The 13,219-nt window shown below is 61.5% G+C and overlaps 1 protein-coding gene across 3 annotated transcripts; it reads left to right on the forward strand.

Moving 5' to 3' along the window:
• Positions 1 to 1,978: 1,978 nt before the first annotated feature.
• KANK3 (KN motif and ankyrin repeat domains 3) lies at positions 1,979 to 12,942 on the forward strand. 3 transcript variants are annotated; one of them, XM_054291038.1, is made up of 11 exons: positions 1,979 to 2,021; positions 7,337 to 7,411; positions 7,693 to 9,423; positions 9,948 to 10,047; positions 10,186 to 10,383; positions 10,870 to 10,957; positions 11,277 to 11,496; positions 11,830 to 11,972; positions 12,221 to 12,421; positions 12,495 to 12,581; positions 12,762 to 12,942. In XM_054291038.1, exons 2-11 carry the CDS (start codon positions 7,375 to 7,377, stop codon positions 12,816 to 12,818), a joined length of 2,862 nt encoding a protein of 953 aa, XP_054147013.1. In that variant the 5' UTR covers positions 1,979 to 2,021; positions 7,337 to 7,374; the 3' UTR covers positions 12,819 to 12,942. The 3 variants fall into 3 exon arrangements, with proteins under 3 accessions (XP_054147013.1, XP_054147012.1, XP_054147014.1); XM_054291037.1 differs by lacking the exon at positions 1,979 to 2,021 and adding an exon at positions 2,893 to 2,954; XM_054291039.1 differs by lacking the exon at positions 1,979 to 2,021 and adding an exon at positions 2,893 to 2,954 and having other exon boundaries at positions 12,765 to 12,942.
• The last annotated feature ends 277 nt before the right edge of the window (positions 12,943 to 13,219 follow it).

Below are 13,219 nucleotides of genomic sequence, written 5' to 3' on the forward strand. Positions count from 1 at the left end.
CACCAGCATTCTCAGGGTCTCTCCACCCAGGAGCCATCTGAATGACACAGAATGACAGCAGATGCCTGCTTGTAGCCTGCCAAATGCCTGGGCAAGCTTTGTGTGTTTTCTAATGTGCCAGCACCACCCAATTCCTGTGCTGTGTGCAGAGGGACAGAGATGCAGCCTATTCTGTCAGTCTGCAGCTCCTGGGGCTCTGTTCCCAGCACACCGTGGAGAAGCACCAGCTGTGCTGGTGTGAGTCACAACACATGCACACAGGTGCACACACATTTCCTACTGCTCTGATGGGAAAAGAGGCGTGATCACATTCTCAGTCCCAGACAGAGAGAAAAGGATTGGGATTCACAAGAAAAGTAATTTTTGAGACCTTCTTCTGAACCAAAAAAGCTTTTCAGTAGATCTGAATCTATGAAAACTCATCAGCTCCTGGAGCTTTCTGTTCAGATGGACTCTCTTACGAGGGTCAGGGCTGATATCAATGGCCATTGTGAAGGAACAGCTGTGCTAGACCCAAAAAATGATGCCATGAAAGTCAGCAGAGCCCAGACAGCTGAATGGCAACACTCTACCACCAGGAAACCACCAAGGGTTTTTTGGCAGAACTGCCCCTACAACAGGAACAGGAGCCTGGCTAGCCCTCCCCACCCCTCCATGCAGGCTTGTGGGAGAGATGCTGAATACAAGAGCTTGGTCCCATATTGTGGAAGCCCCTGGTCCTTACCTGTAGCCTTTCCCAGAGTGAGCATCTGTGCACCTTTCACCCACACAGGCACCAGTCCTAACACCCACAACCTCTCAGCTACACTTTGGTTAACCCAGGCCTTGGCACAGGTGTGGCTGCAGCCGCTGCCATTTGCCTCCGAGGCTGGGTTCAGCCCCAGCCCGGGCAGAGCCGGCCTGGGCAGAGCCAGCCTGGTGCCACAGCTCGGGCAGCTCCTGGCTCAGCGCCCCTGCTCTGGGGTGAAGGCACCACACGGGTGGCCAGTCGAGGCTGCAGAAACGCTTTGCTCCAAGTGATCTGCTCTTGGACGCAGATGGGATTTGCATGGGGTGTGAACATCACCCAGCCTAGGTGAGTTCTCTGGCCATGGCCTCATATTTGAGTCCCACGTAGTTTCTGCAGAAAACAATGAATATCAGAAACAAGGGCTGTCCCTTGGGTTTGATTCTTCTCAGTGACCAGAACTTAAAGCCAGAGGAGTCTGATCCCTGCAGGGAACAATGCCATCCCTCTTGTTCAAAGGCTGCTGGTGAGTCTCAGCCTGGAAATATCTCTGAGCTCACACAGTTTTGTGATCCAGCACCACATTCAGCAGCGCCAGGGCCGTGTTCCTTTGGTGATGCTGGGTTGTTTGCAGTCTCCTCACTCTTGCACAGCTCAGCCCTCGTGCTGGGGTGGCAGCAGTCACATGGGGGTCTGGCACCCACAGAGCTGCAGTGACATCACCTTCCCAAGCTCATGTTTCCTCAACTCCTCCTTTGCTGGTTTTTTCCCTATGCAGGGAGGAAACTAGAATTGCTGCCTGGAGGTGGGTGACATTTTTGTCAGAGGTCCAAGAGCAGAAGTGAGGCACCTGGATGTGGGCCCATCATGGAACTCTGAGCCGGATGCAGGGCATGAGCTCCACAGCCCAGCTGGGCACTGCTGGCACCTGGCTCATCGCCCCAGACTTCACCTTTCCTGACCTGGACAGACAAGGTAAAGCCACTCTGTGCAGGGCACCTCAGCAATTTCTCCTCCAAGCAGTCAGAGAATCGGCAAGAGCCGAGCTATTCCCGACCTGCTTTGGAGACCAACTGAGGGCGTGAAATCACCAAGTTCATTACCACAGGATGCTGGGGAGGCCAAGTATGCAAATGAATTGGAGAGGGACGAGGTCTGTCAGTGGAGGTAGATTCATTAGAGTTATTCAGGTACTTCCGTCCGGATGCAAACCCTTTCCCAGGAAGTCCCCAAAGTGCCTGCCAGCAGCTGGGAGGAACGTCGGGAAGCACATCTTGTTTCTCCTGCTCTTCCCGTGAGTAGTGTTACAGAAGTGCCAGATATGGAAAAATACCCGTGAAGTTCAGAGCTGAAAAGGAAAGAAAAAGTAGCAAAAATCTTTGCTGAGGGTTTCAGCGCTGAAAAGGCCTGCAGCAGTTAGTGAGGGCAAGCTCCAAGGTGGGGAATGGCCGGGGTCCCTACAGGATGGGGGAGAGCCCACAGCTCGCGGCTCAGCGAGCAGCACGGGAAGCAGGCGGGGAAGAAAGCTGGCAAGAAAAGGAGACAGACAGCCGCTGCTGGGACAGGGAGGGCTGCCAGGAACCCAGCGGGGCCAGGCCCGGGGAGCCCGGCCAGGCCCAGAGGCACATTGCTCCCGGCCGCGGCTGGGACGAGGGCGAGGTGTGCGAGGGTGGCTGTGCTGGGGCAGCACGGTGGGGCAGAGCGGGACCCAGCCGCCCGCCGGGCCGGAGCCAGCAGCGGGGCTGAGCTCAGGGCAGAGGGTACCCCTGCGTCGGGGCCATGTGAGCAGGGGATCCCCCTTTCTGCAGGGGGACCACCCCGATGGGGACAGGTTAGGGAGAACCCTGTCCCCAGGGAATGCAGTAGGAGCACCCCCATCCCCAGGGTAATCCGGACAGGGGACCTGGGGGTGACAAGGGCAGGGGACACCCCTCCCCAGGTGACAGGAACGGGGCACATCGCACCGCGGGGACAGCGATGTCCCCTGCCCGGACGGAGAGGGAGCCGGGGGGATGCCGGGGGCGAGCGGCCGGGGGCGGTTCCCGTCCCGTCGGGCCCGGGGCCGGTCCCCGCCCGCCCCCGCCCCGCCCCGGCCGCTCCCGCTCCCGCTCCCGCCCGCCCTCGGCCCGGGGCTGCGGCGGGCAGCGCTGCCCGGCGCCGCGGAGCTGCCCGAGAGTCCCGGGCCCGGGGCTGTGTCCAGCCTGCAGCCCAGGAGCCCGGCGGCACGGTGAGGGACGGCGGGGACCGGGCGGGACGGGACTGGCCGGGCGGGCCCGGAGGCGGCGGGGCCGGGGCTCGTCCCGGTGCGGCCCCCGCAGGGCCCCGCAGCCGCCGCCGCCCGTGGCCCCGGACGGGCCGCGCTGGAGCCCCGGGAGCGCGGCGGGATGGGGCGGCCCCGGCATCCGCCGCCCCGGGGGCTCCGCCCCAGCGGCCCCGGCGGCGGGAGCGGGAGGGGAGCGGGGCCGGGGCCCGGCTGGAACTGCTCCCCTCGGGTGGCGGCGGCGGGGAGAGCCCGGGTCCCGGGGCTGGGCACGGGCTGCCGCCCCGACGTGCGGGTGCCTGGAATGTGCTGCCGGGGCGCTGGGGATCCCCCGGGGGTGCCGGGAACCCCTCAGGCTGGGGATGCTGGTGGGAACTGCAGGGCTGGGGGCTCTGGGGACACCCTGGGGTCCTGGGGACCTCGTCAGGCTGGGTGTGCTGTGGGTTTCTCGCTGGTGGGACACGGCACCCCGGGCTGCTGCGGGCCCCTCTGGGTGCCGAAGGGCGCACGAGTGCTCGAGGTGCTCCTGGAGCACATGGAGATCCCACCCCGGCGTTGTGCACGGAGCTCTGGGTGTACCCCGGCTGTTCCTCGGCTTCCCGCGGGTAAATTTAGTTTGATCTCCGAGCCCCTCCTCACAGCAGGACAAGCCCAGGCCATCGCTGCTGATGCAGCCCCGAGGGAATCGGGAGGTGTTGGTGGAAGGTGCTGCTGGGCAGCAAGGAGAGGGGCTGATGTTCTCTAGTGAAGCTGTAGGGAGCCTATAGTGCTGTAGGTGTGAGGGGGCTGGTAGAGCTGATCCCCACGTGGGTAAGTTTGTGTGTGGACTCTACACCTGTTGTGAGTGAGCTCAGGGAGCCCCTGAGGGGCTGGAGTGGGTGCAGAGCCTGGGCGGCCCCTTTGGCCTCCCAGCCAGCCGGGCCATCGATGACGACAACTCCAGAAATAACAGTCCAACCCTGAAATCAGGCTGTTGAGATGATCATTTCCCTTTCTCTCCCTGGGTCAGCATTGTGCACCCACCCACCTGGATCCAGCTCCTCCAGGAGCAGCTCCAGCACAGACAGCTGGCCTCAGCTGCCTGGGCAAATAGGCACAGGCTGTCCCATAGAGCCCCTGCAGCAGGGACAGGGACACGAAGGTGGCCTGAGCCCTGGACACCTACTGCTGCACCGAGCCACAGTGCTGGCAGGTAACACTGCAGGTGACAAGCACGTGTGACAGCTGGCTGTGTGAGGAGCCTGAATCCTGGCAGGCTGCTGGCAGGGGAAGAAGCCGTGTGCTTGCTCAGTGGTTTCCCCTCAGGTTTGGAACAGCCTCAGTTCCAAGCTTCAGGGCTTATCGCCTGCTCAGCTACGAGGGAAGCATGCCTGGCTGAGATAAATCAAGTTGTGCTGGCCAGGGCTGCTCTGGACTCTGTTCCTCTCACATTCCTCATGACCTCAGTATTTTGGCTCAGGAGAGCCAGGGAGAGCCCTCTCTGTGTCCAGGCCTGGCCCCGCCGGTGGAGCAGCTCGGGCTGTGCTGCAGCAGGTGGTTGAACTGGGCTGAGGGCTCCTACAGCTGTGGCCCTCCAGCAAAAGGGTACAAAGGTCTCCAGCTTTCGGAACAGCTCTCCCTGACCTCTCCTCTGCCAGTCCAGGAGCTTGGGAAGCCCAAGGGAAATTGCCCCATGAGGCCAGGGCTCACACGGTGCTGCCGGCAGCCGGGGCTGGGGCACGAGGCCCGGGCGGTGCCTGGGCTGTGCCAGGGTGCCCAGCCTCCCTCATCCCTGATATGACTTCTGATTGCAATTGAGCAGAGCAGCTCCAGTTTTGGCCCCATGTTTCCCATCGGTACAACAGCATGAGGGGAAAATACGGGTGTGAGCCCCGGGCAAAACACAGCCCTGCCTCCATGGGGGTGGTTGGGTGCCTGTGCATCCTCCTCCTCTCCCCCTTGCTGCCAAACCTCTCTACCAGTCCTTTGTTTGTACCACCCCGCTTTTCTGTTGAAACACCAGTGCTAGAAACAACACTCATTGCTTCCAAAGAGAGCTGGGATCATGTAAGGGCTCCCACAGGGGTGCATGTGCCCAGGCCCTTCAGCAACCTGCACCAGTGCCCAAGAGAGCAGCTGAAGCTGCTGAAAATCAGCCTTTGGCACCAAAGTGGCTGATAGAATTGGCCCCAGCAAGACTTGAGCCCGGGTGGAGGGTGGCTGCCTGTGTGGTGCCATGGGTGTGGCAGCCAGGTCCAGCTGGTGCTGACAGTGGCTGGGCCACAGGTGTGGGGGCTCAACCTGCTGCACACTGGGACCATCTGCCCCCACTTGTCCAGTCCAGCCCCACACATCTTCCCCAGCCCAGGGACAGTTTGCACAGCCCAAGGAACCTGGGGGGTTTTTGCTCCTTGCAGGAGGGTTTGAACATCAATGGAGTCCCTGGGGCCACTTGGACGTGGTTGGTAGCTGGCAGGTCCCATCACCATTTTTGGAGCTGGGTGAAGACAGAAACTCGTGCCCTGGTCCAGGCCATCCTATCAGACCAAAAGAAATGGGGTCTGAAGCAGTGGGAGGATGTCCCTCACAGTTGGGATGCAGCTGCAGACATTGGCTGAAGGGGCCACAGGAGGTGACAGGTGACAAGCAGCCTGTCCCCAGCTCAGTGGAGGGGACACCAGTGCAGTGCTGGTGCAAAGGGCCCCTTTGCAGCTGGAGTGGTGTGGGAGGTGTCCAGGCCTTGGCAGAGGAGGCTTTTCCTGTCCCCAGGCAGGACAATGGCCAGGCTGGGCGGCGGAAGGGAGCTGCCGGCCACTTCCCCCCGAGGAAACGCTCCTGCTGGCTCTGGCTCCTGCTGCTCTCTCTTCCTCTTTGATTTACAACGTGTGTGGAGCCCAGGGGAAGTTTGTCCTGGCCCCAGCACTGTTTAATTACCTGCAGCAAGGACCATGCAGAGGAGGAAGCCAAACTCTTCCCAGGGTGGGAGGGATGAGAGGAGGTGGGGATGTGTGGACTCTCTTGGGCATGAAGCCAGCAGCTTGGGAATGGTGGAGGCCAGCATGGAGCCGGGATGTTACCAGGGAGGTGGCATGGGTGCCTGCTCCAAGGTGGGATGATTCCAAGGAGGGTGGAATTTGGGATGTGCATCGGCTGTGGGTGGGTTGGCAGAGGAGTGGGAGAGCCCCAGAATCTGTCCTAGTGGGAAGTGTTTTATCTCTGCCCGGTTGAACTCAGTGCCCAGCCCGAGCCTGGCCTGGTGCTGCCTCAGCTGCTCCAGGGCGTCAGGGGGGCCGAGGGCTGGGGCATGGCTGCTGCATTGGCGTGAGGGGCACACGTGGGTGTTTCTGTGCAGCCAAGGCCACATCCCACGCCGTTCCCTGGGCAGCTCTGAGCCTCAGCTTCCCTCAGGGCTGTGCCCAAGCCGCCATTCCTCTGTGGCATTTCTCCTCCCCTGCTTTCTTCTGAAAATAGCCCAGTGCCAAATGCTTTGCCCACCAACAGCTGCTCAGCCCCATGGCCACCTGTGCCCGATGGGCACAGCCATCAGAACTCTGGTGCCATGCACAGCAGCAATGGGTGCTCCCAAGGTGCTGTTGTCCCTCCTGCTCCTGCCAGGAGCACTTCACACCTGGGCCCCAGCATCCAGATGCTGCCAGATGTTGCAGCAGGTCCTAGCTCAGTGCTCAAGCTGGTCGCACCCCCAGCCATGATCTCCCTTCTGGACCACAGCTGTATCCTCTTGGTCCTCCTCCAGTGTGTCCGTGCCTGGCTCCTGGGAAATCCAGGCTCCCATTTCATTCCCCTCTGCCTTATCCCACGTTAGGGGCAGGGGAAAGCAGTCAGGTCCCTCCTGGGGGTCACTGGCCCCTCAGGACACTCCTGAGGCCTTGTGGGGCACCCTGGGTGGCAAGAATGGGCATCACACCCAGGCACTGACAGGTGCTGGCTGCTCCCTGCAGTCTCGAGCCTTTGCCAAAGCATCATTTCCCTTTATCCAAAGCAACCCTCAGACTGAGTGAGGTTTTGCTCAGGGCTTTGCACCTATACAGGTTTCAGCCTCTTTTCTTTCCTGGCCTGCTCCCACTGTATGGCCAAGCTCCAACTCGTGACCCTCGGAGCTGGCAGCACGGCCATCCCAGCTGAGCTGTGCAGCATTCCTTAAATGTACAAACAATCCTGGCACCACAGGCAGCACCGCACTCGCCCAGCCACCAGCTCCAGCGTCAGCCCTGGGCTGGGGGAGGCCTGGGGACCTGGCAAATGGCAGGGGGCACACAGGGCTCTCCCAGGTGGGGGTCAGGGCTGTGTGGCTGCCTGGGGCTCACCAGCCCTGCGGTTACAGGGTTTGGCTGGACGTGGTCTCGTTGCAGGTTGATGGTGTTCTGATCAGCAGCATTCCGGGAAGAAGATGGCTCAGCCGGCACCCCTGAACCAGAACCTCCCAGGTAAAGCGACCAGGGTTGTCACCAGGTAGTGACAGTGGAAGGGGTGCAAGGGGGGTGGCAGGGCTGAGCTGTCCCATCCCATCCCAGTGGAGTTCCTCACTCCAGCACCAACCCTGACATGGACTGTGAGCCCTGTGATACCCTACGGCACTGAGGGTGCTGGAGACAGACCCATTGCACATCATGGAGGAGATGGGCCTGCAGGCTGTAAATTCCAGTATAACCCAGTTAGAAAAGCCATCCTGTCTCCACTAACTCCACTGTCCCTTCTCCTCTTGCAGATCTTGGGGGCCCATTTTTGTATCGGGACCAGGACGATGGAGAGAAGAGCTCATATTCTGTGGAAACCCCTTATGGCTTCCTGCTGGACCTTGATTTCCTGAAATATGTCGATGATATTGAAAGTGGCCAAACACTCAAGAAAGTGCCGCTGCCTCGCAGGGTGAGAGGGTCCCGTGCGCCGCCCAGCACGCTGCGCAGCCCCAGCAGCCACGCCAGCGCCTGGACCTCCACCGAGTCGCTCACCTCCACGGCCAGCGAGGAGGGCAGGACTGCGCTGCTGCTGTCCCCACACGGCCGAGCAGCCCCGGAGCCTGCGAGCAAGCCAACCTCCCACCCCATCTCACCTCCGCCAGTGCGGCTGCTCCCACCTCCCACCCGCAAGTGCCTCGTGCCAAACCCACGGGTGGAGAAGACCTTGCTGGAGACAAGCAGGAGGCTGGAGCAGGAGCAGGGCCGTTTGCAGGATATTGGTGGTCCCTCCCACGTTGGCCTGCCGGGTGCCCTGGGCCAGCCACCCCACTGGGTGCCAGTGGGCGCCGAGGGCCAGGCGGGCTGGGGCCGGGTGAGCCCCGGCAGCTCGGGGCGCAGCACTCCCGCCGCAGGGCTCGGCACGGCCCCGCTGCAGCACGTGCGGGAGCAGATGGCTGCAGCCCTGCGGCAGCTCCGGGACCTGGAGGAGCAGGTGAAAACCATCCCCCTCCTGGAGATGCAGATCTGCGAGCTGAAGAGGGAGAAGGCAAAGTTGCTGGAGAAGCTGTCGGCAGAGCCCGGCGAGGCATTGTATCACCCCTGTGGCTCTGAGGCAGGGGGTGAGGAGGGGCCCCGTACAGGGCCAGAGAGTGAAGCAGAGCCAGCGAAGGGGCGAACGAGCAAAATTGCAGAGCTGAGGAAGCTGACAGAGAAGCTGGCTGTGCCGGAGCGGAACGCCAGAGCTTGGCCAGGCAAGAGCCCCAGGGTGGCAGAGCGGCCGTGCCGCTCCGTGGCTGTGGGTGAGGACCGGGCCATGACAGATGCCGTCTTCTACTACCGCTCGCAGCAGGAGAGTGGGGACACGCCAGACAGCGGCACACGGGGACGCCGGGATGTGGCTGTCTGGGTGATAGAGTCCTCGCTGGGGCTGGCCACTGAGGCAGAGCGGGAGCTGGAGCTGCTGCAGCAGACGGTAGGGCACCAGAAGGAGGTGATCACCCTGATGGAGGGGCACCTGCAGGAGGCCACGCGGGAGCTGGAGGAGCTGCGGCTGGAGGTGTGCGCCCGCCGGCCCCGCGGGCAGGTGGACAAGGAAGTGATGGCCGTGCCGCAGGTGGCCGAGGCACTGGTGGAGGCTGTGGTAGTGACACAGAGCCGGGCAGCTGGTGACCCCCCAAAGACAGCGGAGGCAGGTGTGGAGTGCTGCCCCCCAACCTCCTGTGTCGCCGTGGGCTGCCGCCCTGACGGGCGCGACGTGGCAGTCGGACCCGATTCAGCTGCCAGCTGCGATGACAAGGGCAGCCAGACAGATGTGGGCAGCGTTGCCCTGGCAGGAGAGGAGAAGGAGCCCGGTGCAGGTGAGGTGATGGAGCCTGGCCGGGGTGATGGCCTGAGCAGCCCCTCGGTGCCGGGTGCAGGAGCAATGGCAGGGACGTGCCCAGAGAGCCAAGGCCCTGGGCCAGCTGTGCTGGAGACGACAGACAGCAACCGGGACCCAGCCCCAGCACAGGACAGTGGAGCTGCCCCAAGCCCTGCAGCCGGTGAGTGTCACCAGGGGTGATGCCAGGGTCTGGGTTGGAATGTTCCTGCAGGAAGAGAGAGGATGGCCTTGTTGGGGACAGTGCCTGCAGGGCCAATGCTACCCATGCTCCAGCAGTTGCCCATGGCCCTTTCATGCCTGTCTGGAGGTCTAGTGGGTTTGGGGTGCTTGGCTAGCTCCAGGACTCACTGTTTACATGACCATGTAGTGACAGGACAAGGGGGAGCGGTATCAAAATGACAGTAGGTTTAGATTAGATATTAGGAAAAATTCCTTACTATGAAGTGGTGATGCCCTGGCACAGGTTACTTAAGAGAAGTTGTGGATGTCCCATCCCTGGAAATGTTTAAGGCCAGGTTGGATGGAACTCTGAGCAACCTGGTCTAATGGAAGGTGTCCCTTACCACGGCAGTGGAGTTGAAATGAGATGATCTTTAAGGTCCCCTCTAACCCAGACCATTCCATGATTCTGAAATTCTATGAATCTTGTTCACTGGCTCTTGGCATCCATCTGTTTCCCTGTAGGAGCCCTGAAGTCCATCATGAAGAAGCGGGATGGTCCTCCCCGGAGCGAGGCAGAGGGCAGCAAGAAGAGCCTGCAGTTTGTGGGCGTGCTGAACGGGGAGTACGTGCTCAGGGGCTCCGCCACCCCCCTGAGCCCATCCTGGTCCCCTGCATCCCTGTCCTGGGCTAGGGCCAGTGGCAGGGCCTGAAGGGGGCCAGACTGTGCTGTGTTGCCACTGAGCATCCTCCCTCTGTGCAGGTATGAGAGCACATCCAGTGAGGAGGATGAAGAAGGCAACAGCTCCTCTGAGAAGGCTTCAGCTGACAGCTCCAACAGTTCAGAGCAGGGAGACACCGAAACCTCAGAAGAGGAGGCAGGAGAAGGCACCTGCGAGCCCAGACTGGAGTGCAAGGGGACTGATGTGACCCTGCTGGAGCCCCCTGAGGTGAAGGAAAAGTAAGTGCCAGTGGAGAAGGCTCCCTGCTCCCTGGTCAGCTGGGAGCCATGGCACTGGCCCTGCCAGGTCGGGGCATCTGCCCCAGTTTCAGTGCTGCCAGTGGGAAAAACCCATTCAGCTGCAGAGACCATTCATCAGGAACAATCCTTCCAGTTTCTTGGGTCTGCTAAGGAAAGGATGAGAGGCCCCAAATGCTTCTTTGCTGCAGAAAATAATTTAGAGTGGGACAAAAAAAACAACAGCCTTCAATAGCATTTTTCAACAAAAGGAAAAAATGTGGCCCAAGAATGGGTGAATGGTGCCTGAGCACATCCATATAAGGCTCTGTTCTATGGTGGTTTGCAGAGGCTGGAGCAGCCAGGGTGCAGCCACAGGGCTGGAGGTTGCACTCTGGGGACCTTGTGGGGAGTTCCAGGCACTGCAGAGCCCACAGGTTTGGTGGGTGATGCAGCCCCACACCAGGAACATCCTCATGCTCTCCACAGGTTCGAGCTGAGCCCCAGGATGAGGGAGGCCTGCCTCATTGTCAAGACCCACCTGGGCCATCCAGGTGCTGCCAAGAGCAAAGAGGTGGTGAGTGGAGCGCTGGGGAGCGATGGCTCGCCCAGTCCCTGCCAACATCCCCCAGAGCTGGCCCTACTCAGAGAGGGGCCAGCAAAGCCTGGCTCAGCACCTTCCCCCAAAATACAGCCCTTGGCTCCAGGTTTTGTCCAGAAACCCCAAAACCCCCATGTGGACTCAGCTGAGGCTATGCCCAGCATGGGTTTGGGCAGTTCAGGGTCCTGCCTTCACCCACTGCCTCTGGAGCAGGGATTCTGTTCCCTGCCACCTGGGCTGGCAGCAGGGGGTGGGTGCCAGGGCATGCAGAGGCTCAGCCCCTCTCTGCCCACAGCTTGCCAGCAGCAGCCTCGTCCTTCAGGAGTGGTTCCGTCTGTCCAGCCAAAAGTCGTCCATCCCTGACACGGTGGCCAACCACCTCCTGGCCTTTGCCGAGCTCTCCCCGGCTCTCCTGGCCCACGTGGTGAACCTGGCAGACGGGAATGGCAACACAGCCCTGCACTACAGTGTCTCCCACTCCAATTTCCACATCGTGTCGCTGCTGCTGGATACGGGTCAGTGTCCCCAGCCCCAGAAACATCCCCTGGCCACCATCCCACTGTACCCAGGTCATGTCCTGGCCCTGTCAGCACAGAGGAAAGGCATTGGCAGCAGAGGGCGAGGAAAGATACCCTGGGCTGTGTGTGTTCATATCTGTGGGGGTCAGAAGGCACCCCAGCCCGTTTGGGTGTCCAGATTTCATGGGGCAGATCCATCAGCAGTTCTGTGCCTGTGGGAAGGTTCACGGCACCGTGGGCAGGACTGTGAGGGGGAGCCAGGCATGTGGCTTGGTCCATGTCTCCCACCAGCCCTGCAGCATCCTGAGCCCCCTCTGCCCACTCCCACAGGGATCTGTAACGTAGACCACCAGAACAAAGCTGGGTACACCGCCCTGATGCTGGCAGCACTGGCAGCTGTTGAGCAGGAGGAGGACATGAATGTGGTCAGGAGGCTTTTCAGCATGGGCAACGTCAACGCCAAGGCCAGCCAGGTTGGTGCAGTCTGAGGGCCACCACATCTTGATCCTCCCACGCCCAGGCAGATGCCAGAGCCACGCTCAGCTCTTCTGAGGGCAGGACAATGGCTCCAAAACCTGGAGGTGTCAGTGCACGGAGAGGGCATCACCTCAGGAGCTCCTCCTGCCTGGCAGCAGGGCTGTCCCAGCAGTGGTCCTGTGGTGTGGGGACAAGTGGGTAGCACAGGGGGCAGGGGTGGCCTGGCAGTGTCCCTCCCTTGCAGGCTGGCCAGACGGCGCTGATGCTGGCTGTGAGCCACGGGCGGCAGGAGATGGTGGAAGCCCTGCTGGCCTGCGGGGCTGATGTGAACCTGCAGGATGAGGAGGGCTCCACGGCGCTCATGTGTGCCTGCGAGCACGGCCGCCTGGAGACCGTGAGGCTGCTGCTGGCCCAGCCCACCTGCAGCGTCTCCATCGTGGACAGTGTAAGGTTCTGCCACTGGGCCTGGGCAGCCCCTGTCCCCAAAGCCCTTCCTGCACGCTCTCCTTTCTTTCTAGGACGGTAACAACGCTGTTGCCATCGCGCTGGAGGCCGGTCACGGCGACATCGCTGCGCTCCTCCACGCCCACCTCAACAGCACCAAGGTAGCCGTGAGTACCACAGCACTCCCCGCGGGAGGGGACAGGGCTGAGACACACACAGGTGTCTCCAGGAAGAGGCTGCAGGAGCAAGAGCAGAGCGTTGCAGGTGCCACGTGCTCAGAACAGCCCTGCTGGCCTGACCAGGAGGCACTGGAGGGTCTCAGGCGACTGCTCTCTTTGCAGCAGGGGACTTCACCAACAACCACAAAGAGCCCTGGGAGTCCGAAGAAACCAAATTAGAGTGATCCAGCCAGGGGCCACCATCAGCACTGGGCTGTGATTCACATCCCCCACCTGCCACCTCTCTGTGCCAAACCGCTCTCTGCAGCTTCACTCCTGCCACAAGCACCATCCCTGCGCCTCCCTCACCCATCTCCTCCGCTGGACGCAGCCCACACGTGGCCACCTCACCACCAAGTCACCAGAGCCAAGTGACCTCGGGGCAGGACATGCAGGGAGCAGAAGCCACCCCATCCCCTGTGCTCCCTGCCATGACCACTGGAGCTGTGCCACCTCTGCAAGGAGGAACAGCAGAGACCCAACCCAGCAGAAACAGCACCTGGTTTGTGCTCTGGCAGCTCTGAGAAGGCAGCAGTGCCAGTGACACAGAGCCAGGAGGGCAAGTGACAGGTCCTGGCCCA

The sequence above is a fragment of the Melozone crissalis genome, unplaced genomic scaffold, assembly GCF_028551555.1.
Source record: "Melozone crissalis strain CALT ecotype California unplaced genomic scaffold, PUWL_Pcris_2 ptg000088l_1, whole genome shotgun sequence".
In the NCBI taxonomy this organism is placed as follows: domain Eukaryota; kingdom Metazoa; phylum Chordata; class Aves; order Passeriformes; family Passerellidae; genus Melozone; species Melozone crissalis.

Excerpts from the sequence above, each read along its gene's own strand:
- KANK3 (XM_054291038.1), top strand. The coding sequence starts at position 7,375 with ATGGCTCAGCCGGCACCCCTGAACCAGAACCTCCCAG. Across the intron at positions 11,497-11,829 it reads GTCGCTGCTGCTGGATACGG|GGATCTGTAACGTAGACCAC; the intron begins GTCAGTGTCCCC and ends CCACTCCCACAG. Across the intron at positions 12,422-12,494 it reads GCGTCTCCATCGTGGACAGT|GACGGTAACAACGCTGTTGC; the intron begins GTAAGGTTCTGC and ends CTTTCTTTCTAG.